General features: G+C 51.4%; 1 protein-coding gene across 1 annotated transcript in view; it reads right to left on the bottom strand.

Annotated features, from left to right (window-relative positions):
- ADAMTS10 (ADAM metallopeptidase with thrombospondin type 1 motif 10) overlaps nt 1–27,237 on the bottom strand; it is a 70,029-nt gene that overhangs the window by 23,471 nt on the left and 19,321 nt on the right. The window contains exons 4-13 of the mRNA XM_053965872.1: nt 21,453–21,612; nt 19,157–19,374; nt 17,601–17,684; nt 16,425–16,570; nt 12,761–12,804; nt 10,741–10,846; nt 9,352–9,498; nt 6,517–6,658; nt 4,148–4,255; nt 29–174 (exon numbers count right to left, since the gene is read on the bottom strand). Of these exons, the coding sequence (XP_053821847.1) occupies nt 29–174; nt 4,148–4,255; nt 6,517–6,658; nt 9,352–9,498; nt 10,741–10,846; nt 12,761–12,804; nt 16,425–16,570; nt 17,601–17,684; nt 19,157–19,374; nt 21,453–21,612 (1,301 nt within the window). The remainder of the gene's footprint in view (nt 1–28; nt 175–4,147; nt 4,256–6,516; nt 6,659–9,351; nt 9,499–10,740; nt 10,847–12,760; nt 12,805–16,424; nt 16,571–17,600; nt 17,685–19,156; nt 19,375–21,452; nt 21,613–27,237) is intronic.

The following is a 27,237-nucleotide window of genomic DNA, read 5'->3' as shown; positions in this document are numbered from 1 at the left end:
CAGGGTGACAGGGCCACCCCGCACGTACCTGGGGCTGTCGCAGTGGCGCACGGACGAGGACACGCCGCCGCCGCACGTCCGGCTGCACTCGCCCCACGATGACCACGACCCCCAGGCTCCGTCCACGCCCTCCGGCCGCGTCCCAAAGGGCACACACTCCCTCTTGTAGCACCACTGCGGGGACACAGAGCTTGGGATAGCCCGGGCAGGGGGCTCCTCCTGCCAGAGCCCCCACGGAGCCAGCGCAGGGCTGGGATCTGCTTTGATCCTGAGGAATCTGAGCTTGGAGCTGCACTGGAGCCAAATTCTCCAAGGCAAAGGGCGCTCGCCTCTCCTTGGGGTCAGTGGGACCAGTGTCCCCAGTCCCCGTGGCACTGTCCTGGGGGCAGGCAGGCCCTGGCAAGGGGTCACATCCCACATGTTTCCCAGAGCAGCTGTGGCTGCCCCTGGATCCCTGGCAGTGTCCAAGGCCAGGCTTGGAGCAGCCTGGGCTGTGGAAGGTGTCCCTGCCCATGGATGAGGTTTAAGGTCCCTCCCAACCCAAACCAGTCTGGGATTCTCCTCTAAAGAGCTCCTGGGTCCCACACCTCACATGTTCTAAAAGCCCTCGGCAGAGTTCCAGGTGATCTGGGATTGGAGCTGCTGCTGCCAGGCAGGGCCAGGATCCCTGGGGGATATGGACAGAACCACTGCCAGGACAGAGCGAGTTTTGTTTGTGCTGGGAGCTCAGGCTGTGGTTTGTGTGTCCAAAATGCCCAGATCAGAAAAGAGCTCGAGTTCAAATAAAGTTTGAATTGTAATATCAATGTTGTTGTGTCATTGCTCTGCTGAGGATCCTTAACGAATCCGCCTATCCCCGTCCTACTGGGAGACAGATGCTCATGGAAATCTGCCTATGAAATATTTCCCTCAGGCCTGGCACGTGTCCCACACCCCCTGGAGCCCCCAGCGATGGGAGGGTGGGACAGTGCCAGAGCCGCTGTCCGGGCGCGGTGCCGCACACGGAGCCCCGGGGCTGACATAATCCCAGGAAGGAAGAAAGTGCTGTGTGCTCCTTCCAGGGGCTGGGAACCCACCCTGGAGCTGCTGGCACAGCCTCTCCCTGCTCCTCCCGGGCCAACTCTGCATGGGCAGCTGGGAAAAACGCACGGTGGCTTCCCAGGAATCCCAGCTCACGAGCCCTGGGAGCACCAGTGCCTCTCCAAAGGGGGATCCCATGTGGAGAAGATATTCCACAATATTCCCACAGCCTGGGAATAGCTCCAATAAATCCTGGGGGGCCCTTCCCTTCCCTTCCCTTCCCTTCCCTTCCCTTCCCTTCCCTTCCCTTCCCTTCCCTTCCCTTCCCTTCCCTTCCCTTCCCTTCCCTTCCCTTCCCTTCCCTTCCCTTCCCTTCCCTTCCCTTCCCTTCCCTTCCCTTCCCTTCCCTTCCCTTCCCTTCCCTTCCCTTCCCTTCCCTTCCCTTCCCTTCCCTTCCCTTCCCTTCCCTTCCCTCTGAGGAACCCTAGTTAAAAAGCAGTTACAAAGCTGGGGGAAAGGGATGATTAAAAGTGGGAAAAACTGGGAAAAAGGAGGAAAAAATTCCCCTGTAGGTTCTTGGGGTAAGACAGGTGAAGCCATAACAACCACAGGAGATTGATTAATTTAAAAAAGAAGGATCTGGGAGGAGGAAATACCCAGAGGTTTGGGATGTGGGCACAGCAGAGCTTGGCTCGGCCTCCCCCCACACTGGCTGGCAGAGCACAGGAATTTTCTCTCTCCTTTAAGATTTCATACTTTAAATTCCCTGATCCTTCTGTCTGCTCTCCCCAGGGCAAAGGGAGAGGCCAGGGAAGACCTTGGAGAGCTGCTCCAGCCAAGGGCTGAGGTGTGGGGCTCACCCCAGGAGCTCCAGCTGGGGACAATGCAGAAACTTCATATAAAAGTAAATTCTTCTTAATATAAAAATATATTTTTCTACCCAAGGCCATCAAATCACGTCCAAATAATGACTGGATCCAAAAGGATAAGCACAGGGAGGTAACTGGGGGTTCAAAGTGAGCCAGAATCCTCACAGGGAGCAGCTCCCACAAATCCTGGGGGCTATGACTGCTTCATTTCCCTTCCCTCAAGGCTTTTGAAGAAGCCTGGTTAAAAAGTGGTCACAAAGTGGGGGGGAAAGAGATATTTTAAAGTGGGAAAAGCTGGGGAAAAGCCATGACTAGGAGGGGAAAAAACGCCATATCCCTGTGAGTGTGCAGCAGGAGGGACGTGCAGCCCCAGGAGCTGTCTGCTCCTCTCTGCCCCAATTCCCAGCAGAACTAAAATGAAAAGAATTGTGGATTTGTCAGAGCCATGGTCTTCCCTGCACACAGCTCCTCCAGCTTCCTAAGGATCTGAAATGTTTCTAGTGGAATGGGGAATGTCCCAGCCCTGATTCTCCACTGTCCCACTCTGCAAAGGCTCTTTGTTTGAGCGGTGCATTCCCTTTGTACTGGGGAAAATGAGTGTAGGAGGAGCAGGGAGTGAAGCAATCAAGGCAAAATTCATGGTCAGGGAAAATCCTGCCCTCCCCTCCCAGCTGAGGGTAAAAAACCAAGGTTTCATCATAGCCAGTTTTCCCAAGTTCCTCTGAAAGCAAAAATCTCAGAAAACTGGGGAGGAAAAAAAAAAAAAAAAATCCCTTTTCTCAGACCAGCCAGGAGATCCCAGGAGATCCCAGCAGACCTGAGGACAAGGTGTTCATCTAAGGATGTGGCATTCCATGCCATCCTATTCCTCCTGAAACAATCCATGGAAAACTTGCTGCTTTTCAGGAGCAGCTTGCCGTGTCTGAGGTTATCCAGGAGATGTCAAACAGGGTCAGTGTCAGTGACAGAAACTGTCCTGAGCTGCCACACCTGCTCGAGGTCACCTTGCTGTGCCTCAGGGGTGACACCAAGGAGGACTTTGCTAGAGCAGGGATTTCCCATTCCATATTCCACATTCCACTTTCCACATTCCACTTTCCACATTCCACTTTCCATATTCCATATTCCACATTCTACATTCCGCTTTCCACATTCTACTTTCCACATTCCATAATCAATATTCCACATTTCACTTTTCACATTCCATATTCTATATTCCATATTCCATACTCCACATTCCATATTCCACATTCCATATTCCCAAAGCAATCCATCAGGATCAATTTTGGTGAGGTTTTTTGTAGGACAGTGGCGCTTTCTAAAGGAAGGACGTTCCACACTCCACATTCCACTTTCCATATTCCATATTCCATAATCCACTTTCGGCATTCCACAGTCCACATGTCACATTCCGTATTCCACATTCCATATATCACATTCCACATTTCATATTCCACATTCCACATTCCACATTCCATATTCCATATTCCACATTCCATATATCACATTCCACATTTCATATTCCACACTCCACATTCCACATTCCATATTCCACATTCCATATATCACATTCCACACTCCACATTCCATATTCCATATATAACATTCCATATTCCACTTTCTACATTCCACACTCCATATTCCATATATAACATTCCATATTCCACTTTCCACATTCCACACTCCATATTCCATATATCACATTCCATATTCCACTTTCCACATTCCACACTCCATATTCCACATTCCATATTCCATATATCACATTCCATATTCCACATTCCACATATCACACTCCATATTCCATCTTCAACATTCCTTATTCCATATTCCACAATCCTTATATCACATTCCATATTCCACATTCCACATTCCACACGTCACACTCCATATTCCACATTCCATATTCCATATATCACATTCCATATTCCACATTCCACATGTCACACTCCATATTCCACATTCCATATTCCATATATCACATTCTACATTCCATATTCCGTATTCCATATTCCACATTCCACATTCCGTATTCCAGCACTGCACAAGCTGAGCTCTGAGCTGGACTTTGGGGTGATTTCTGGGCTCCTTGGCCCATCCCAGCCTCCCTCCAGGGCAGCTCTGCACTCCGGGGTCAGGGCTGGACAGGCTGCTGGGTGCTCCTAAATCAACCCCACACCCCCAGCACAAACAATAATCCCACTTTTTTGCTGGAAAAGGGATGCAGCCCCTCCCTGCAGTGCCCAGGGCTGCCTTACCCCCTTGTCGATGGTGTTGGTTTGGCAGATGGTGCCCTCAGCTGCCGGGATGCTGTTGGTGATGCAGCGGTTGCTTTTGCTCAGACACCACAGCTCGCTGCAGACTTCCTGCAGAGAGGGAGATTTGGGGGGACACGGGGGCAGGGCAGAGGGGAGAGACAAGGAAACAAAACCCAGATTAGGATTTGCTTGTGCCAGGGGCAGTGTCACGCCTGGGAGGCACCAAGGACACAGGGACATGGGGACATCAAGTGTCTTCAGCATGGTGGGGACAACAAGAGATCAAACCCTGCCAGGGGCTGCCAGCTGCAGCCACCCCAAGGCCACTGACAGCTCAGAGCTCGGTGTCTGCTCGGTGCACTGGGTGACACTGAGGACTCCAGATCTCCTTCCAGGAGATTTCCTGAGCCACAGATCCCGAGCTTCAGCCCATTCTGACCTCTCAGAGCTCAAGCAAACAAAAATCTTTCCTTGGCTGTCCCAGCACCCACCCAAAAGTGAAATCAGGAAGTCCAGGCCCTTCCCAGCTCCTGTGGCACTCAATTCCCCAGGCTGGACTTCAGCAAGGCAGCCCCTAAACTCTCATTTCCTGAGTTTCCTGCCTGCTCCCCCTTTCAGGGTTTTCCTGGGCTCAAAGAGCAGGGGATGGCAGTGAGGTGGTGGGAGGGGACCTCCAGCACATCCCTCACCTCGCCTGGGACAAAGACTGTTCTCTTCCTGAGTTTATATAAGCAGCACAATGATTTCTGCTGAGGATTATGGAAAAGATGTCCTTGTACAAAGAGAGGGGAGCCTGGATGAGGGGGACCTGCAGCAGCCAGGGAAGAGGCAAGAAATCTCTTGCCATGGGATTAATTCAACCCAAACTGAGCTGGGATCAACATTTATGGATGGGACACCCCCTCCTGTGTGCTCTGCCAGGGAAGCACAGTATGGAGCTCAGCAGGAGCTCACCAGTGCCCCTGGTTTGGAGCAGCACAGTGATGTGTGTGGGAATCAGAAAACCAGAAACTTCCACAGACACTGAAGGATTTGATCTGCAGCCTTGGAAGAAGCTGGGATTGATGTAAAAATACAATACACTGATATTAAGCAGAAAAATCATAAACTTATATTCCTATAATTGTAAGTGAGAATTGTAAGCTTTAATTAGGTGGGAAACTGTATAGATAAGATGGTGAAGGGTTTATAATGTAGGAAACTGTGTAGATGAGATGGTGAAGAGTTTATAATGTAGGAAACTGTGTAGATGAGATGGTGAAGGGTTTATAATGTAGTAGATGTAGATGTTATAATGTAGATGTTATAATGGGTTTATAATGAAACTTCCACAGACACAGGAGGGTTTGATCTGTAGCTTTGGAAGAAGCTGGGATTGATGTAAAATACAGTATACAGATATTAAGCAGAAAAATCATAAACTTATGTTCCTATAGTTGCAAGTAAGAATATGCTTTAATTGGGTGGGAAACTGTATAGATAAGATGGTGAAGGGTTTGTAATATAGGAAACTGTATTGGTAAGATGGTGAAAGGTTTATAATGTAGGAAACTTTATTGATAAAATGGTGAAAGGTTTATAATGTAGTAGATGTAGATGTTATAATCTACATCTAATAATAATGTTGAAGTTATAATGTAGATGTTATAATGTAGGTGGTGAAGGGTTTATAATGAAATTTACACACACACAGGAGGGTTTGATCTGCAGCTTTGGAAGAAGCTGGGATTGATGTAAAAATAAAATACACAGATATTAAGCAGAAAAATCATAAACTTATGTTCCTACAGTTGTAAGTAAGAATATGCCTTAAGTAAGTGAGAAACTGCTGATAAGATGGTGAAGGGTTTGTAATGTAGGAAACTTTACTGATAAGATGGTGAAAGGTTTATAATGTAGGAAACTGTATTGATAAGATGGTGAAGGGTTTATAAGGGTGTGGTTGTATAGAACAAGTTAAGGGTTTAGATGTTATAATTGAAGCATATGTGTGCAAGTGAGACAGAAACCATTGGACAAAAGTATCCACAGTGCAGTAGAAGAAAGTAAAGATGATAGGTTAGAAAAGCAAAACAAACTCTGTGGCAACTGTGTATTGGTTTAGAAAGGTCTATATTGCCTTGTAACAAAGCAACTTGTGACTTCTTTGAGCTATGGGCGACTGCCTGCTCCTTTAAAACCTCAGGCCTCTGCGACTGATGTTTATCTGAGCAATAAATCGTTCTTAGCTTGGAAACAGTCCCATCCCTTCATTTCTAACGGCGACAATGACAGGTGTGGGCAGCAGGGACAGCCCCACGGACCTTTCCTCCCCACATGCCCCCTCCTCCAGCCCTGGGAACCGATAGTAAAGCAGGAAGGCTCTCTACCCCGTATTTACACTGGCGGGATTTGACTCCGTACTGGAAGCGGCACTGCTCGTCGGCGTCGTAGGCCTGGCCCGGGGCCACCGTGGGGTAGATGAAATCCTGCCTGGGAGGAGCGTTGTTCAGGCACAGTCCCATCCCCGAGCTGAAAGCACAGAGGGACAATCAGAGCTGAGAAAGGATGAGGGGAGAGAGAGCACTGGAGGTGAGGGATCAGCAGCTGCCACTCGCGGCTCTGCTGAGGGGATAAATCTGGGTCTGCTCTGGGTGAGAGAAAGGGCTCTGAAATCCTTCCCAGGCTGGGAAGCACATCCTGGTTCCAAGGTCACTCTGGAAGTGTTGATCTGAGGGTTCACAGAAACCTGGAATATCCTGAGCTGGAAGGGACCCTCAGGGATCATCAGTGCAGCACAGACAACCCCACCAAGCCCACCCTGAGCATCCCTGAGAGCGCTGGCCAAACGCTCCTGGAGCTCTGGCAGCCTTGGGGCCGGGACCATTCCCTGGGGAGCCTGGGCAGTGCCAGCAGCCTCGGGGGGAAGAACCTTTCCCTGAGCTCCATGCCAAGCCCTGGCACAGCTCCAGCTCTTCTCCAGGCTGTTGCCAGCCCCTCGTTGTCCCCGTGGTGAGTGCAGGCAGGTGTGCCCAGGCAGGTGTGCCCAGCACCCTCAGGTGGGCACTGGGTGGGCAGAGGGGGCTGCTCCCCCCCCAGCTGTGAAGCCCAAGCCCTCCCTCCAAGCCTGACCTCCTCCTTGCCAGAGCTTTGTAGGAACATCCAAATTCAGCCAGAAACGCCTTTCCCTCCCCTTTCCTCGCTGCTCTCTGAGCTCCCCCTAAATCAAAGCCGCTGTCATCACCCCCAGCCCCAAATCCTGCACACAGCACGTCCCACCGGAGGCTCCTGGAGCCTGGGGTGGCCAGCACAGAGCACGAGGAGCGGGGATGAACTCTCCATCCTCCTCCAGCCCTGCCAGGAGCTCGGGGTCAGCAGAGGACGAGGCTGTGCCACGTGCCTCGCTGCCTGCATGGCCAGCGGGCACCAGCGTGGGGGACGGGCCTGGCTGTGGCCAAGCCACAGCTGCCAGATGTGGGATTTGCTGCCGAGCCACGAGGTTTGGTTGCAGGACAGGGGGAGCCCCTCGGGGAGGAGCCGTGGCTGCTCCTCTTGCTGCCTTCCAGAAGCTGAGCTCTGCTGTTCACCCTCCCTGGGGGCTTCCCTCCACGCTGACCCCACACTCGTGCTGCTTCCAGTCATCCCTCAAGCCCTGCCCAGTCCTTCCTTTAGGAAGTGCCACTGTCCTACAAAAACCTCAGCAAAATGGATCCTGATGGATTGCTTTGGGATGGGAAGCCAGGGGCTGCCTGAGCCCTGCTCAAGGGTTTGATTCAGGCGTGGTGACAGCCTCGAAACGCTGGGATTCAGGAGCCTAAATCATGGAATGGTTTGGGTTGGGAGGTGTTGGAACCTTAGATGCTGAAAATTTTAAACTTTCTGTGCTAAAAAGCACAGACTCGCAAAAAAACCCACTATGTTTGACCTAAGGCTATAGAGAAGACTTCCAAAATTTATTAATAGCACTAAAATTACAAGTGTGTAGTTAATTAAAAGACTGTAATGTCACAAAATAGAAAATTTAGAGTTTAAGTTTTTAGAATATAAAAATAAATACGAAACAAAATAGAAGCTTTAAAGCAAAAGCAAGTTGTTCTTTTTCACCTTCTTCTTCATGGGTTTGGGTGGTATTTTGTAATTAGACTATAAAGTCCACATTACAATCTTCAGAGAATCAGTTATTAAGTTAAAAAAGAAAATTATCAAAGTATCATTTCTTAATTGAGTAGATTAGTTTTAATTCAGCCTTAAAAGACCTTAAAACTATACATCAAAGCCCATTTTTGTACTGTTTTCCTACACACAAAGTCATACTAAACTTTTGATAAGATAACAACAAACAAGAAGCTAAAAACCAAAAAAGTCCAATGTGTCTCTCGCTCCTGACACAAAACTACTCCAAGGGGAGCAGTTAGTAGACTCCAATAGGGGAGTCCCCAAACAGAAGCCCAAAGTAAGACCAAGAAACCAATAGGGAGGGACCTTAAAGCTCATCTTATTCCATGGGCAGGGACACCTTCCACCATCCCAGGCTGCTCCAAGCCCTGTCCAGCCTGGCCTTGGGCACTGCCAGGGATCCAGGGGCAGCCACAGCTGCTCTGGGCACCCTGGGCCAGGGCCTGCCCACCCTCACAACAAAGAAATTCCTCCTAATATCCAATCTAAACTGCTCTCTTTTAGTTTGCATCCATCCCCCTTGTCCTGTCCCTTCTCCTGAATCCTAAAAGTGCTTTGTAAGAAAAAGAAATCCAAAATCTTTGCCCTGCTCTGCTCATTGACACTGAAAACTCCTCCTCGCAGCCTGGAGAAAGCACCTGCACCAGGCAGAGCCAACCCTGTCCCCAGCACACCAACCCTGCTCTGCAACTCCTGGCTGGACTTCAGAACCTGCCAAACGCCTCCTGGGGGGACTGATCTACTTGTGAAGTTTCTGGATGTGGGAATAATAAATAAACAAAAATAAATCATAATCTATTATATATATAGTATATATATATAATAAATAATATAATAAATAAATAAAGCTCTCCCAGCCACAACACAAATGGGTTTAGATGTTCAGCAGGCAGGAAAAACACAGGGAAATCGAAAGGAAGGAAAGAAAGTGACTCTGGGAGACAGGACAGGAGGTTCTGGGGGGCTGGGGGCTTTGCTTTGGCTTTACCCCCTCCTCACAAGAGACTGGGGGAGGCTGGAGGAAGGGCAGGGAGGGGTGTGCTCCTTACTCCAGGAAGCTGGTGATGTAGTCCCTGCTGCAGGTGGACCACACGAAGGGGTTGGTCTTCATGGTGATGTGAGCAGCCATCAGCTTGGCCGTCTCCTGCCCCCGCGAGCCGCAGCTGTTACCGACCCCGTCGTGGTTCATGCCAAACCTGCAAACCACCACAGCACACACACACACACACACACACACTTGGGGAAAATGTGCTTATTAAAGAAATAAATTATTTATGAATTAATTTTTAAATTAATTCAAATAAATTAATTTAAATAAATCATTTAAATAAAATAATTATTTATTTATTAATTTTAAAATTAAATTTTAATGATTTTAAATTAATTTATTAATTAAATATTTGTTTATTTATTTTAATTTATTAAATAAATAAATAATTTATTCATTTATTTTAAAAAAGCTCCTTCACTTATTAAAAAAGCTACTCCAACTAATGTTTTATGCAATTTAATCATCGCTCTCAAGAACACTCAAACTGTTTTAAGTAAAGAAAGTGAATTTTTTTCAGTTAAGTTCCTTGTGTTAGATCATTAATGTATCTTATGCCTGATAGTCTAATGACAAACTTAACTTCCTTTATGAAATAGAATAAATATTTCTCAATAAGGAAGTAAAGTTTGCAGATTTTTTTATCCCTAAGCCCCAGTTATTGGGAAAATTCATCCAGCTGGGGTTGGACACACCTGGATGGTCCACAGGAAGGGTTTTCAGCCTGTGAAAAACACCTTCAGTCGCCTGTGAAAATTTGAGAAGCTTGATAAAGGACAATAGGAGATAAGGACCACAGAACAAAGGTTATTACTTGGCTCTCAACTAAGAGCACCCTGTTATCTTCAGGGACACCCCTTAAATACCTTTTCCCTTCCATCAGCCATTGCATATTCATAGACCCTTATGCAGAGTAAGCTTTTTCCCCAAACTAGTTTACATATTCCAAGAACTGCTTAGCATGGCTCCTCATTGAGTCTGCCTTTTTAGAGCATGCACATTCCTTGGCTGTGGTTTTAGTCCTTTTTTTATCACCTCCAGGTTTTGGGCCTTGGTCCTCACTGTCTTCAGTCAGTGAGTGCTGATAATTGGCAGATGTGTACAGGTGTCTTCATTATATTTTTATTGGATGTTATCCCATCCCAGCAGGCATTTTAACACAAGCACACTTACATCAGCTATGTCACTAAGCTTAATTAACAACAGAAATAAAAAAACTATATCTTTATAACAAAGTCACTTTAACACCACACATATAGAATCCACTTTGATATTTGGATTAAATATGAAAAAGCCAGTATTATATATTAGATGATCTATCTATAGCAAGCCCCTGGTGGCAGGGACAAAGCAGCAGGAGCTGCTGGAGCCTCTCAGGTGCTGCACTCACGTGTGGCCGATCTCGTGGGCGATGGTGAAGGCCGTGGCCAGCCCGATGTCCTCGTTGATGCTGCAGCTCCTCTCCCGCTCACACATCCCACCCACGGGGGCCAGGCCTGGGGAGGGGACAGAGATGTCACACAGGGCCACCACAGGGTGGCTGAGGGGACGTGGGGGTGTTTGGGGACTGCCTGATGTGCTTCATGCTCTGTAACACTGAGCAGCTCCTTCTCACCATTGCACTGGGCTTTGGGATGGACTCGTGCCTCTTAGGGGACTTGGTCACTCAGCACTAATGGTAAATTAACAGTGACAGGCTCAGAAATGCCAAAAAAAATCTGAATTTTGTATCCAAATGGTGCAAAGGGGAGCAGTCCTTGGCACAGCCCTGGTGGGGGAATCTCAGATGGGCTGCACCGGCCCTGGGACATCCAAAGCTGGCCAGGGAGAGCTGAGCAAGCCAGGATCCAACCTTGGTTCTGCCTGGCACCCACCCACATTCCAGCATGGCTCATGTGGAGACGGGGTGATGCTGAAATTCCCTCTGAATCGTGACAGCAAATTCCCTCTGCACAAACTGTGCCACTGCCCGGGCCAGGGGAATGATTTGAGCCATCCCAGCTCATGAGCAGCAGGTCAGAGATCCACCAGCTCTTCCCACAGCGATGCAGAGCAGAAATCCCTCCCTCCCTGCCCAGTCTAGACCAGGATGAGACAGAGGAGGAGCTGCAGCAGAGAGGGCTGCAGGGCCTGGCTGTGACAACAAAAACTCCCTTTGCAGTCGTCACAAAACCGCTGGATTTCTCCCTGCTCAGCCAGGAACTCCAGCAGGCCACGGACAAGCCCTAAATGAGAGTGGCTCGAACACCAGGCTGGAGCTGGCCCAGGGGTGGAACAGAGGAGTTCCAGGGCCCAGCTGAGCTCGGAGCTGCTGGTTTAGCATTCAGAGGCACAGGAGGCTGGAAAGCACTGGGCTGGTCCTGGCCCTGCTGCTGGTGCTGGGGCAGGAGCTGCACCTTCACTGGGAAGGGATGGAACAGCTGGGAAAGGATGGCACAACTGGGAAGGGGAATGGCACAGCTGGAAAGGAAATGGAACAGTTGGGATGGGAATGGCACAGGTGGGAATGGATGGCACAGCTGGAAAGGGAATGACACAACTGGAAAGGGGAATGGCACAGCTGGAAAAGGGGAATGGAAGAGCTGGGATGGGGATGGCACAGCTGGAAAGGGAATGGAACAGTTGGGATGGGAATGGCACAGGTGGGAATGGATGGAACAGGTGGGAAAGGGATGGCACAGGTGGGAAAGGGAATGGAACAGATGGGTTGGGAATGACACAAGTGGAAAGGGAATGGCACAGCTTGGAAAGAGGTGGCACAGGTGGGATGGGGATGGCACAGCTGGAAAGGGAATGGCACAGTTGGGAAAGGGGAATGGAAGAGCTCAGTGGGGAATGGCACAGCTGGAAAGGGAATGGAACAGGTGGGATGGGAATGGCACAGCGGGGAAAGGGGTGGCACAGGTGGGAAAGGGGAATGGCACAGCTGGAAAGGGAATGGCACAGCTGGGAAAGGGGAATGGAAGAGCTCAGTTGGGAATGGCACAGCTGGAAAGGGAATGGAACAGGTTGGAAAGAGGAATGGCAGATCTGGAAAGGGAATGGAACAGGTGGGATGGGAATGGCACAGCGGGGAAAGGGGTGGCACAGGTGGGAAAGGGGAATGGCACAGCTGGGAAAGGGGAATGGAAGAGCTCAGTTGGGAATGGCACAGCTGGAAAGGGAATGGAACAGGTGGGAAAGAGGAATGGCACAGCTGGAAAGGGAATGGAACAGGTGGGAAAGAGGAATGGCACAGCTGGAAAGGAAATGGAACAGGTGGGATGGGAACGGCACAGCGGGGAAAGGGGTGGCACAGCGGGGAAAGGGGTGGCACAGCTGGAAAGGGGATGGCACAGCCCACCCTCATCACACTGCCGAAGTTCTGTGTGCTGCTGGGGGTGCTGAGGGGGTGTCAGATTGCCACTCACCCAGGGTGCCACAGGGCTTGTTCTTGTAGATGCAAATGTCGTACCTGCGAAGGAGAGAAGGCGGCGTTAAGGACAATTCTGGTTTTGGGGGTTTTCATTTTGCCCATGTGTTCACATCCAAACCACTCCAAACCAGCCCATGAAATATTCTGGGATGGAGATACCAATGGTGACAGTGAGGACAACACTCTGCCCAGGCTGAGATTCGCTGAGTTTTAATGACAGAGCTGAGCCAGGTCAGAGGTTTGGTTTTGATGAAATGTGGTGGTAGAGCATGAGCAGGGAAGGGAATGGAGCTGGAGCACCAGGAGGGGCTGAGGGAGCTGGAAAGGGGCTCAGCCTGGAGAAAAGGAGGCTCAGGGGGGACCTTGTGGCTCTGCACAACTCCTGACAGGAGGGGACAGCCGGGGGGGTCGGGCTCTGCTCCAGGGAACAGGGACAGGAGAGAAAACAGCATCAAGCTGTGCCAGGGGAGGTTTAGATCAGATTTTAGGGAAAATTTCTTCATGGAAAGGATTATCAGGCATTGGAATAGGCTGCCCAGGGCGGTGGTGGAGTCGCCGCTCCTGGAGGTGTTAAAAACATGAGCAGATGTGGCACTTCAGGATGTGGTTTAGTGGGCAAGGGGATTTAGTCAAAGGTTGGACTTGATGATCTTGGAGGCCTTTTCCAACCTTAATGATTCCATAAATCAGCAGGGACAAGGTTATTCCAGACCTGGAGCTCTTTGGGTTTGGGTGGGTCCTGCTCTGCTCCCCAGCACTCCTGGGAGGCAGAAGGCACAGAGGGAAGAGGACAGGGCCAACCTCTGCTCTGTCAGCTCAGGTCTCTTGCAGGAAATTGTATCAATCAAACAGAGAAACACAGAATCCCAGCATGGTTTGGGTTGGAAAAGACTTTAAAAATCATCTCATTCCACCCCCTGCCATGGCAGGGACACCTTCCACTACCCCAGCGTGCTCCAACCCCTGTCCAGCCTGGCTTTGGACACTGCCAGGGATCCAGGGGCATATGAAATTCTGATTAAAAACAAAACAAAAATAAACATTTCAGTTTGAAAACATGTTCCATTTCAAACCCCACTGTGGTTTCATGAAAACGCTCAAGTGATTTTTTATATCTATTTTTCTTTTCTAATTCCGTTCTTTACTGAGAATTTTCCAAACAAATCCAGTCTGGGTTGATTCAAGGTGACTCTTCCCTCTGCTGCTGGCCTGGAATTCCAGCCATTGCATGAAGGAATCCTCTGTTTGCACATCATTAACTGGGTACAAAGAAAGTCAAAAGAAGGAGAGCAAAAACCTCCAGATGGGAATGCAGCATCCTCAAAATGGGAAGAGGGGGCAGCTCCAAATGAGACCAGTTTGGGTTAGAGAGGGGATATTCTCATTTCCTTGCAAAGGTCAGCATTTGGGGTTTGCAAATCTGGGCTGAAAGGGGCCAGGGTGAGAGCTGGGTAGGGTGGGGTCAGCTGGGGGATTAGGGGGCAACTGGGCTGGGCTGGGCCACCCTGGAGCCAGGTTGGGGTGGCACCGAAGATTGTGACCCCAGAGCGGGTTTGGGAACACCCATGAAGTGAGGATTGAGGATTGTGACCCCAGAGTGGGTTTGGGAACACCCATGAAGTGAGGATTGAGGATTGTGACCCCAGAGCGGGCTTGGGAACACCCTTGGGGTGAGGGTTGAGGATTGTGACCCCAGAGCAAGTTTGGGAACACCCACAGGGTGGGCAGAACTGAGGACTGTGACCCCAGAGCGGGTTTGGGGACACTGGGCAGGACCCTCCGGCACCACTCCCCCCAGTGACCGCTCGGGGATGAGGGTGGCGGCGAGAAGTGGCAGCACACGAAGGGTTAAGTGCGACACATTCCCGGGGATGGCTCCTGTCCCTTTGGCCCCTGGCGCTCCCTGGAAGTGCCCAAACCTCTCCCCTCCTCTCGGCAGGAAACCGAGCGAGTGCAAAACATTTGTTGCTTTGTTTTGAGCGAATGCTTTTAAAGCCTTCGGAGGCTCTGCTTTGACACGTCCCCGCAGGAGAAAAAAAGCCCCGAGCTCAGCAAGATCTTATCGGGACACCGGGAATTTATTGGGGCCGGGGCCGGATGCGCCGGGCGCTGTCCAGGCTCAGCGAGCGGCTCCGGGCTGGCTCGAACATCTGGAGGGAGGACGGAGAGCTCGGAGCTGGCGTTTGCATCCCAAACGTGTGGAGGGAAGGCAGGAAAAAGCTGCAGCCCCCTCGGGAGGGGGAAAATCTGGGGCTGAGGGGTCCTTCTGTCGCTCCTCTGTGGGGTCTCAGCCGTGGGGTGTTCCAGGCTCACGCTGGAGCTGGAGCAGGAGAGCAGCACATGGATAAAGGAAGCAGCTCCCGCCTGGAGGCTCCCCTCGCCAGCACTTTCATTTCCTGGCTTTCTTCCTCTCCGCAGGAGAGGGGGGGAAGGCACAAAATAGTGTTGGGTTTGCCTTTGGCCTCCCCCAGTTTTATCTCTGTCCAAGCAGGGATTTGTGGGCACTGGAGGGACAATCCTGGACACAGCCAGCAGCACTTGGGGAGCTCAGCACTCCCTGGGCCCTCCATCCCTGCAGCATCCAGGGGCCTTCCAGCTGCTCTGCCATTCCTTCCAATGTCCCTGTCATCTTCTGTGTGTCCTCCTTCCTTCTGACCATCCATCCATCCATCCATCCATTGATCCTCCATCCATCCATCCATTGATCCTCCATCCATTGATCCTCCATCCATCATCCATCCATCCATCCATCCATCCATCCATCCATCCATCCATCCATCATCCATCCATCCCTCATCCATCATCCATCCATCATCCATCCATCCATTGATCCTCCATCCATCCATCCATTGATCCATCCATCCATCATCCATCCATCCATCCATCATCCATCCATCCATCATCCATCCATCCATTGATCCTCCATCCATCATCCATTCATCCATCATCCATCCATCATCCATCATCCATCCATCCCTATCCATCATCCATCCATCATCCATCCATCCATCCATCCATCATCCATCCATCCATCATCCATCCATCCATCATCCATCCATCCATCCGTCATCCATCCATCCATCCATCATCCATCATCCATCATCCATCCATCCATCCATCCATCCATCCATCCATCATCCATCATCCATCCCTCATCCATCCATCCATCATCCATCCATCCATCCATCCATCCATCCATCCATCCATCCATCCATCCATCCATCACCCATCCATCCATCCATCATCCATCCATCCATCCATCCATCCATCATCCATCCATCCATCCATCTATCATCCATCCATCCATCCATCCATCCATCCATCCATCACCCATCCATCCATCCATCACCCATCCATCCATCACCCATCCATCCATCACCCATCCATCCTCCATCCATCCCTCCCTCCCTCCATCCCAGCAAAGACTGAGGGAAAACTGGTGGGTGACAACAAACCAGTGTGGAGATTGATAACAGACTGAACTGGAGATTGATAACAGACTGAACTGGCGATGGATAACAAACTGGCGTGCAGGGTGATAAGCAGAACTGGAGGGTGATAACAATCTGAACTCAATAATCCGCACCCACGGAGACTCAGGAAGCCGTGGATGAGCTTGGAGGCCAGGACAGCTGCCACCCCCAGGGGACAGAGCTCACCTGGTGATCAGCACGGCGGTGTCGTGGTTGGCGATGCCGTTCTCCGGGATGGCGTTCCCATTGCCGTTCCTGTTCACGATGGATTTCTGCCACTTGCAGAAGCTGTCCAGGGATTTCCCCGCGTGGTGGTTGATCTCCAGCGTGGGCTGGAATGGAAGCAACGGCAGAGTGTGTTCCCAGGAATGCTCTGGTGGGAAGGCATTGCCCACTCTGTGCCAGCAGAGCACTGACACCACTCGGGGCACCCCCAATTCCTCATGGAGCCCATGGGAGAGTAAGAAAAGCTGGACTTAGCTGAGTCTTAACTTCTTTTTGCCAGCGTTGGGATTAAGAGTGTAAGACATTTCTTGTTTGTACTCAGATGTTTATTTGTTCTTATCCATGTCACAGTTTCACAATCCATGTCACAGTTTCACAAACCCTGAGTTCTACAGCACTTCACTCCAACAAACTAAAAACTGGAGCCCCATCTCTCTCTCTACAAGGCCTTTTAAGGATAAACTGCCCAATTAAACAATGACACCTAAATTATTTTTACTTTTAACTCAATAACCAATCACCCATGGCCTGCAATGAGGACTTTTTTATCCAGTTGCACAAAACCACCCAAACCCATGGAGAAGAACTAGAAGGAGAAAGAGAAGGAGAAGGAGAAGGAGAAGGAGAAGGAGAAGGAGAAGGAGAAGGAGGTGAAGAAGAAGAAGGTGAAGAAGAAGGACCAGCCTCCACCCTAAAGCCTCCATCTTGCTTTATATATGTTACTATAGTCTAAAACCTTCAACTCTAAGTTTCCCACCCTGTGACATTCCACACTTCTATTCAAACTCCACACCCACAATCCCAGTTCTATAATTCCGTTTCGGAAGCTTCTCCACAGCCTCAGGTCAATGCAGTGTTCTCTTAGGGGTCAGTGCCTGTCAGAATAGAAAGTCTGAAATTCTCAGTGACCAGGGTTCCAGCATCACTTTAGGAGAACTAAAGCTGCTTAAACCTCCCTAAAATCACCTTATCGTGGAAAAATTCAGATTCCCAGAGATCTGCTCAGCCCAGTGTCCTCAGGGGGGCATTGGGAGGATGTGCACTGGCGGGAATTCCTGGGAGTGACTCCCAGGGAGGGTCACACAGCTCCTGAAGGGAAGTGCAGACACAGGACAGGCTCAGCAAAGCCCAGCTTACCTGATCCTCGGTGAGCAGGATCAGCCGGGTGACCAGGATATTGACAATATTGCCCAGACTCGAGTCCTGGAAAAGTTTGGCAACCTGACCTCCAAGAAACAAGAAAAGAGGAGTCTTAAAAATGAGCTCTGTGGCCAGGCGAGCTGGGGAGGGCTGGGCACTGCGGTGGGGGGTCTGAACACAACATTTTTTGGGAAGCAGGGACGGGAATGGGACCCCACACCACCACTTGAGTAGCAGAATCCCCTAACCCACGGTCAGAGCTCGCAGTCTCAGAGCACTGAAGCCAAAATCCAGGTGGGGCAGCCCCCACTGCTGGCATTCTGTGCGGCCCCGGGGATGGAGCTTGGCTGAGGGGAGGGCACAGCATCCCTCGGGGGATCCGGAAGGCCACAGCATCCCCCAGGAATGTTTCGGAGCAGATGAAACCGGGATTGTTTGAAAATCTGGCGGTCGGGCTTTAGAAATGCAAAGCATGAAAAGCGATCCTGCGGAGGACGGGACAAAGGGCCGTCACAGAGGGGCTTTCAGAGGGGTGATGGATAACTTCCAAGCCCATCTCACCTCACAGGAGGATCCAGCGCGGCCAATTCAGGCTGTTCGTGCATCCAGCCCGGTACCCTGCTGCCAGCCGTGCCCCAAACCAGAGCCACAGCTCGGGCGGATTTCTGAGCCCCTCTCGCTGCTCAGCCCCCAAGCGTGAGAGCTGCCTGTCCTTATGCTTTCCCATGTGTTTCTCAGCTTGCCGGGCCGCATTTGCAATGCTAATTTGAGCCGAGAGATGCGGTTCAAAGAAAGGCTTTTGTTCTCGCAGCCCGGGGTCAGACAGGCCAGAGTTTACCTCTCCAGGCTCCGGGGTCCCAGGGCTCAGCAGCAGCCTGGCAGGGTTTTTGACCCCAAAACCTTGCTCTGAGCCTGGGGAAAAGCCACTGCCAGCCTGGAACAGATCAGATTTCCCCATCCCACTTCATGCAGGAAAATCTCCTTTTCCCAACACAGACTTTTGGAGTTAGGAGGAATGATGGATTTATCTTTATGAACAAACTGTGGGGCTGCTGATAGATAAAACCAGCACTGAGAGATAAAAGAAACAATGGGAAGGATTCCACTGATTGATGAATGGAAAAGGATATTTACCTTTACAAAACAACTGTAGGTTTGCTGATAAATGAAATTGGATATTGAAAGATGAAAGAAACAATGGGGAAAACTCCTAAATTCCATAAGAATTAAAAATTAAAATGCAGGGTTATACATTAGAGGGGAATCTTTGGTATCAGGTGTTTTGGGAAGTCTGAACCTCTCAAGTACCTCAGCCAATGGGGAAAGAGAGAAGGGAAATTGGGATAAAAAGGAGGCTGCATCCTCCAAAAATTGGAGAGACCCCAGGGGAATGCCCCATGGCCTCTCCCTTTATTCGAATAAAGCAAAAAGGACTCCTCTGTCTCCTTTTTGGAAATAAACCTCTGATGTTTCTGGATTCATTTTCCTGACAGGGTGATGAACAGGAATTCTCCCCCAGCCCACGGGGTTCCTGGTGTGGGTATAACACTTACAATATTCATGATGGCCAGGATGTACTGCTCGATGTCCCTGCGGCCGTGGTAGCCCACCATCATCTTGTCAGCCACCACCAGGGTCTCCACGTAGCGCTCGGTGCTCACCGACCTCTTCAGGGGCAGCTGGCCCCGCTGGCTGTGGTTGCCCGATGGCTTCAGAGGGGAGGGTTTCAGTGTCCTCAGCCACCAGTGCCTCCCCTTCCAGGGCTTCTCGTCTGAGGAGGGAACGGGGATGGTTGTGACACCCTCGGGCAGGAGCTGCCGGGTGAGGGGAGGGTTTGAGGGCATGGAGGAGCTCCTAAGCTGCACCAGGGGAAGTTTAGGCAGGGTGTCAGAAAAGAATTCTTCACTGAGAGACTCATTGGGCAATGGAATCATCGGCCCAGGGAGGTGGTGGAGTCACCGACCCTGGAGGGGTTTAAAAAAGCCTGGAGGGGGCACTCAGTGCCAGGGTTTAGCTGGTGAGGAGGTGACAGGTCACAGGTTGGACTGGATGATCCTAAAGATCTTCTCCAACCTCGTTCATTCTGTGATTCTGTGATCCCATGATTTGTGCACCACGGGTGGACCCAGAAATGTCCCAAAGGCAGTCCAGGGCTGTCCCCAGTCCCCTGCCAGCCCTGCTGGCCTCTCCCCTGCCCTCCTGTCCCCTCCTGTCCCCTCCTGCCCAGCAGATCTGTGCCCAACCCACTCAGCCCCAAACCCCTCCGGGCTGCACAGCCCTGCCCTCACCTCTGCCCCAGGGTGGGCTTAGAGACTGCACAGCCATAACCTGAAAACGGAGCCCTTGCAGACCCTTTCCTCTGTCCTTTCCCTGCCAGGACCTGCATTTAGGACTTGGCTTTTCCACCACGGAAAGGGCTGCAGTCTCTGCAGCAGCAGCAGCAGCTTTGTGGGACTTTGCTTCAAGTGCTGCTGAGCTGAGCCTGGGGATGTCCCCAGCAGAGCCATCAGCTCCAAATTCCCCTCCTGGAGACTGGGAGAGGTCAGGGGAGGTGACTGGGACACTCCAGCCCTGCCAGCAGATCCAGCTGGATCCTTTCCCCTGCTCTGAGCTTCATCACACCCAGTGAGGCTGGGAACATGGGCAGACCTCAGGCAGCCCCAAAACCTCCCGACTGCAGCTCCTGCAGGGATCCAGGGGAGCTCCTGGGGGTGTTCAGGGCCCAGGAGTGCCGGGCAGGGCAGGACAAGGGTGGCCTTGCTGGAGCCGTTGTGCTGTGGTTGCTCTAAACTTTGGCTCCCCCTGCACATCTCTGCTTTCCAAGAAACAATTAGGAGAGGGCTAAATTATTTCTGGAAGCTGGGGAATGTGGCAAAGAGTCAGCAGGAGGGGAGTCTGCATCCAGTGTGGCTTTGGGAGCTGGGATGGGCAGGGAAGCACAGGGTGGCTCCAGAGGTGCTGGTGGCTCTGGGGACGCTCAGAGAAGGTGACAGTGCCTTCCAGCAGTGAACCCTCATCTGGCCAAGTGTCACTGCTGGGGCAGTGGATGGACACCCTGAAGTGGCACCCAAGCAGGAGCAGTCAGGGCCAGCTCTGCTCTGTTCCCACAAATGGATCCACAAAAAGCCCTTGTGCAGGGATGGCATCTCCCCTCAGCCCTACAGAGCCTCTCTGAACTGGGGAGAGGCATCCTCTGGGCCTGCAACATTTTGGGTCGATGCTGAAACTCTGCCTGTTCACAAGGGCCAGGGATTCCAGCCAGACTCTGGGACAGACTGGTGGGAAGGGCAAGGACCAGGAGGTCCCATGGGGAGAGGCCAGGGCAGATGTTTGTGGGTCCTCTTGCAGGTCAAAGCCCTGTAGGTGCAGAACTGGGGCTGATGTGCTGTCACCATTCACCCTAAACATCCCCAGAGCCCCCTGTGATGGGCCAGGCCCCACATCCCCCCCTCCAAGGGCCTTTTCCACCTGGTCCCCATCAGCAGCAGAGTTATCCCAACATGGACACGACCAAACCCCAAAGCCAAGGCTGTGCTGAGCACACGTGAGCTGCGATTTCCCAATCCTCTGCAAATTGGCCAAATCTGGAAGGATTCTTCTGAAGAAAAACAAGAGGTGTTTTTTTCCTCTTCTATTCCATGCTCTATTTACAAAGTTTCAAGCCCTGCTGTGAGGAGGAGAGGATGGGAGCTTCCCAAAGCCCAAGCCACCAGAAATGGGTGAAAGCAAACACAGGAAAATCTCAAATTCAGGAGATAAATTTGGTTCTTTGCCACGTGGAGCAGAGTGGGCCTGTTCTGCCAGGATTTTCCCAGTGGGATTTGAGGAGGAGGTGGTGGGAGCACCTACCCAGCACTCCACAGGCTGCATCCATGTGAGGGTACTGCAGGGACGAGCGCTTGTACACCACGTGGGGGCTGCCCTTGCCCTCTCCCCCCATGCTGACGTTGGCTCCAGGGCTCAGGGGCTCGATGAAATATTCCTCCTCATCCGCCACGATCACCCCGTGCTGCAGGAGGGAACAGAGGGTGTGCAAGAGGTTTTACAGCCACTTCTGTGAGCCAGAGAGAGGTTTGAGAAGAGGATCCAGGTTTATCCCTGACAGAATTTTCTACCAAGGTTGTTGACATAGAAACCAAGAAAGAAAGAGGATAAACAGAGAAACCTGCAGCTGTCTGTACCAATAAACAATTTGTTTGTCTCATCACCAATGAGTAAAGTGTAAAATTACTAGTTTTGTAAGAACGGACAAAAAGCATGCATGCTGTAATAAAAACAGGTTTGAAGCCTTCTGAAAATGGAGTGTGCTGCTTTGTGTTGTCTCTGTCTCAACTACACCAAGGGGAGGCAATAACAGAGGTGCACAGAGAACCTGGTGGCTTCTCACAGTGAGGTTTTTGCTGATTAACCCCGAATTTCTGGGGACTGACAAAAGCTGCAAAGGAATCCTGCACAAACACTGAACTACAGGAAGCCACAGAGCAGAGGAAACCCAGCCAGATGGTGGTGGATGCCTTGGGACATCTGTGTTCACTAAAGTCCTCTGGAAATCACAGCCTTGCCTTGCTGAGTTATGAATGAGTTGTTTCCTATTCCACCCACTCGGTCTCAGTGGGATCCCTGTGGGATCCCAAAAACCTGTTCAAACACAGCAGCACTCAGCTCTGAACTTGGCCTCCCCAAAAAACCTTCCCAAGCAGCTCAGGACTATCCCCAGCAGCTGAGAGCTCGGAGCTGCAGAGAGGCCAGAGGCTTTGGGAAACACCCCAAATGTTTAAAATCTGAAGGCTGATTAAGCAGAGGCCACCAGCAGAGCCAAACCCCTTCTCTGGAGCCTGGATGGGGCAGCCCAGCCCCTTGTACACCTCAAACTGGCCACTTCAGTGAGATCATCTCGGGTTTGCTCCCTGATTTGGTTTAGTTTTTTATTCTTTGGCTGATTCAGTCTCAGCTGTGAGCCCAGGCTTTGCTGTCACTGTGAGGCAGTGACAGCCAGGAGGAACAGATCCCCGTGGGGTGATCACCAAACCCACCAGGAACCTGCAGGGTCCCTCCTCCTCACCCTCACAGCAACATTCCCTCTACCTGAAAGGTCTGAGCAACACCAAAAGTTCCTGGGAGCCCAACACCAGCTCCATCCCAATTCCTGGCACTGAGTTTCTCCAAGGAACGTGGTGTCCCATCAGCTGAACTCCACCAGCAAGCAACTGAGGCACAGAAATATGCCTGACATGGCTCAAACGTGATCCCCAAAGTCCAACACAGCTCTGGGTGTGGACACAGCCCTGCCCTGCCACCAGCGGTGTCCCTTGGATGTGACAGCGCTTTTCCAGCTCCCTCTGTGCCCCAGGGAGAGGAGCAAGGCTGGGGAGCAGGGAATTCTGCCCCTGTGGAACACCCCGAGGCTCCTCCATGGAAGTACCGCCTGGAACAGCTTCTGTGCCGGTGTGGGTGGGGAGAGCCTCTCCGCGGGGACTGTCGCTCCCTGCCGGGCTGTCCCTGTCCCCTCCCCGGCGCGGAGCTCAATCGGGGCACTGTGTGAGCAGTCCCCGAGTGCCGGGGGATTTCCTCCTGCCCCGGGCTCTGCTGCTCTTGGCTCGGCTCCACCTTTTCAAACACAAGCGAGGTACTGTGAGGTTCCCGTGGCCAGGCTCCGGCGGGGAGCCCAGCGCCGGCAGAGCCAGCTGGAAAGGCTTTGTGGGATGTGGGGAAGGAGGTCACCCCCGGCCCGGGGGCAGAGCGAGTCCTGCCCCAAATCCCGCTGCAAAAGGAGTGTTCTCACTCCAGCCTCTGCAGAGGCTCCACGCCTGCCTGGCACCTTCCAGCAGTGAGGCTTGGATGTCACAGGAGCCTGAAAATTGTCCCATTGCTGACCCCAAGGGCTGAGCTCTGAGGGGCTGGACGTGACACAGGGCTGGTAAAGGGGTGGTGAGAGGTCCTGAGGGAGCTCTGTGGTTTGTGGGGGAGCTGGACTGCATATCCTGTGTGTGATTCACACAGGTCAGCTGCAGAGCAGGAGGGTTTGCTCTGTCAGCTCATACCACACTTGGCAAAGGCACAGCCACGGCCTGGGGCCAGAGCTGTGTGACAGCAGGGCCACCTGGGTCCATCCATCCCATCTGGGTCCATCCATCCCATCTGGGTCATTCCTCCCCACCTGGGTCCATCCTCCTCATCTGGGTCCATCCTCCCCACCTGGGTCCATCCTCCCCATCTGTGAGAGGAGATGCCTCCTCATCTGTCCTGTGAGGCAGTGACAGCCAGGAGGAGCAGATCCCTGTGGGGTGATCACCAAACCCACCAGGTACTTGCAGAGTCCCTCCTCCCCACCCTCACAGCAACTTTCCCTCTACCTGAAAGGTCTGAGCAATACCAAACGTTCCTGGGAGGCCAACACGAGCTCCATCCCCATTCCTGGCACTGAGTTTCTCCAAGGAACGTGGTGTCCACATCAAGGAATGTGGTGCCTGAGTCCCTCCAGGCACTCCTGTTCATGCTGGGCTCAGGGGGTCCCCAGGAAAGCTGCCCCTGGATCCCTGGAAGTGCCCAAGGCCGGGTTGGACAGAGCTTGGAGCACCCTGGGACAGTGGAAGGTGTCCCTGCCCATGGCATGGGGTGGAATGAGATGAATTTTAAGGTCCATCCCAACCCAAACCATTCTGGGATTCTCCGATGAAGACTTGGCCTTTCAGCTGTTCCTCTGACACAAGAGGGAAATAATGGCCCTTCTCTGCTCATGGTTTTCTCCTGGCTGTGGTTTTTTGGTGGTGGGACATGATGGATCCTTGGGATCTCTTGCAGCCCAAGGGATGAAGCACAGGGATTCCAGCTCCTGGCCAGACTGGGGCAAAGCTGCGTGGGCTGCTCCCTGGAGGCTTCCAGCTACTTGGCCCTTCTGGCAGCTGAAAATGTGGAATATTTGTGAAAATGGACCATGTCACCCTTTGCTTCCAACAAAGGCCACGTGGCGGGACTGGGGCTGTCCTGTGCAGGACCAGGATGGACTTTGAGAACCTTATGGGTCCTTTCCAGCTCAGGATGTTCTGTGATTCTGTGACTCCGGGGACTGGGTGACTCTCCCCAGGCTGAGCCTGAAGCCCAGCAGGGTGTGGGAGATGGGTGGGGTGAGTCCTTGGGCCAGGTTGACAGTGCCTGTGGCTGGGAAGAGGAGTCACTGGGAGAGTGTCCAGGTGTTGGGAGGAGGAGTCACTGGAAGCATGTCCAGAATGTCCAGTTGTTGGGAGGAGGAGTCACTGGGAGAGTGTTCAGGTGTTGGGAGGAGGAGTCAATGGAAGCACGTCCAGGTGTTGGGAAGAGGAGTCAATGGAAGCACGTCCAGGTGTTGGGAAGAGGAGTCACTGGGAGTGTGTCCAGGTGTTGGCATCCAAAGCTGACGTGCTGTAAGGTGAGAGCTGTGCTGGGGATGTTCAAAACCAAAGTGGTTCAACACCAAACCTTGCAGGCATGGGAATTCCTGAGGGATGTGGGAGCTGCAGAGCAGGAGGACGGCCTGGAGCTCGTTGCTGCGTTCACAGTCATCCCTTTCCCTCCTCCTCGTGCTCAGCTCACCCCGTAACCAGCTCAGGTCCCAGTTTGTGCCCAGTCACCACCACAGCACCCAAGTGCCCGTGCAGCAGCACCTGTGCAAGGGTGAGGCAGTGCAGTGCCCCCTCAGCAGGAACCTGCACCTGGGGCCCTCTTCTGTCCCCTCCAGGATGGGTGATGCCCTCCTGGAGCGGAGCCTGCTGGGGATGCGGGATGGCACGAGTGGATCAGCGGTTCCTGGTTACCCAGAGCACTGAAAAACATCTCCCATGGCAAGTCCAGCCCCAGCTAAAAACATTCCAGACTCCTCTTACCCAAATCCAGTTAAAAACATTCCAGACTCCTCTTACCCAAATCCCCAACCCCACTGTCCTCAGTGACCCCAAAGCCCTCCTCCCCCATCCTTGCCGTGTCCATAACTCTGGAGGGCAGAAGGACAGAGTTCAGGCAGAGGAGAGCATGTTGGATGACCCTCTGTCCCTCTCTGTGCCTGGCTGCATTCTCCTCCAGACAGCCCTTGGTGCCTCTCCAGAACTAAACACGGCCTGGGGATGGAATTCTCCCAAGTGCTGCTGGGCCAGTGCTTGCCCCGGCCTTGCTGCCCTGAGCAGTTGGAAGGCAGGGGGATGCCAGGTTCCTCCGGAGCCAGCAGCACTCAGCTCACCCTTTGTGAGCAGCACAAAACTCCCTGGGACTGGAGCAGAGTTCCCATGTCCAGACAAAGGGCTCGGGAAGCAGGAGTTTGTGCAGCTCCGGAGTTTGTGCAGCTCGGGTTGCTGGCTGTGAGCTGGAAACTTTAGACTCTGTGATATAATGAGTCAGATTCTCATTTCTGTTAATAACCCACAGCACTGTTCTGGCAGGGTCACCCAGCAATAAATCAAATGGGAATTCATTCCCATTTGGAAGCTCTTCCACACTGCCAGGATGCTGCAAGGAGGTGGGGCCGGAGCAGAAATATGAACCTGGCCTAGAGAGGCTTTTTCTACCCCTCCAAGGGAGCCATCAGCCTTGGGATTCACTCACGGGGTGTTTGCTCCATCCCTCCATCTGGCAGCTCAGGAAATGCGCTGTGCGAGCCAGAAATATCAGAAAATCACAGAAAAATAGGGATGGAAGTCCTCAGTCTATTCCCAGGGCTGGGAGAGCTAATGAATCATACCTGAAGGGTTTTTGAGAGGCTTTTGTCTGGCCTGTTCCTAAAGATCTTGCTCTCTCCAAGCACTCTAGTCCAGAGCTCAGCTGTTCTTACACTGATGTCCACCACTAAGATTCCTTGCTGATATTTAGGACTGGGATGTTCAATTTGAGCAGTCAGGACTTGGAAAATCAACCATTCCCACCCTCCTTCCTGCGGCCTTGCTGGTTTTGAGGAAATGCCACCTTGCCCCCTTCTTGATGTTCCATTTTTCATATAGAAAACCTGATTATTTCGTTGGTTTTTTTTTTTTTTTTTTTCCCTCAGAAGCAGCATTTTTATCTGCTGAAACATGGACAGAAGCAACTGGGATCCCCAGGAGTGTGCCTGCAGCTGGAAGGATCTGGATGCACTTGTGGCTCTGTGAAATCCTTGCCCTCCTTCACCTCTTCCTCACCAGCACAAGCAAAACATTCTTTGCTGTTGCTGTTGGAAGAACTTGGTGAGAGCCAGGATTATCCCATTCCAACCAAAATCAATGGGAAAATGCCCAGAAACTGGACTGGAAGTGACACAGATCAAGAATACCCATGGATGTCTGAGTGATGTCTGCACCTCCGCCAATCGTGAGGCCAGTGTGGAATATTAAATATAAAATATATTAAATATATTATCTCTCTCTCTATATATATATAGGTATAAAAATATATAATATAACTATATATAGATATAAAAATATCTATAATATAAATTATTATATGTATTTTCTTGGTATAAAATATATTTTATATAATATACTGTACTGATATATAATTTGTATAAAATACTATATTTATATACCAAGAGATTAATATTATATAATCTATAATATTTTATAACGATAAAACATAATACATATTTTATATGTATAATATTTTATACATATAGAATATTCTATGTATTTTATGTGTA

The sequence above is a fragment of the Vidua chalybeata genome, chromosome 27 (assembly GCF_026979565.1).
Source record: "Vidua chalybeata isolate OUT-0048 chromosome 27, bVidCha1 merged haplotype, whole genome shotgun sequence".
NCBI classification, from domain to species: domain Eukaryota; kingdom Metazoa; phylum Chordata; class Aves; order Passeriformes; family Viduidae; genus Vidua; species Vidua chalybeata.
Note: the sequence above shows the minus strand (reverse complement) of the source record. Positions and strands in the feature narration are given on the sequence as shown.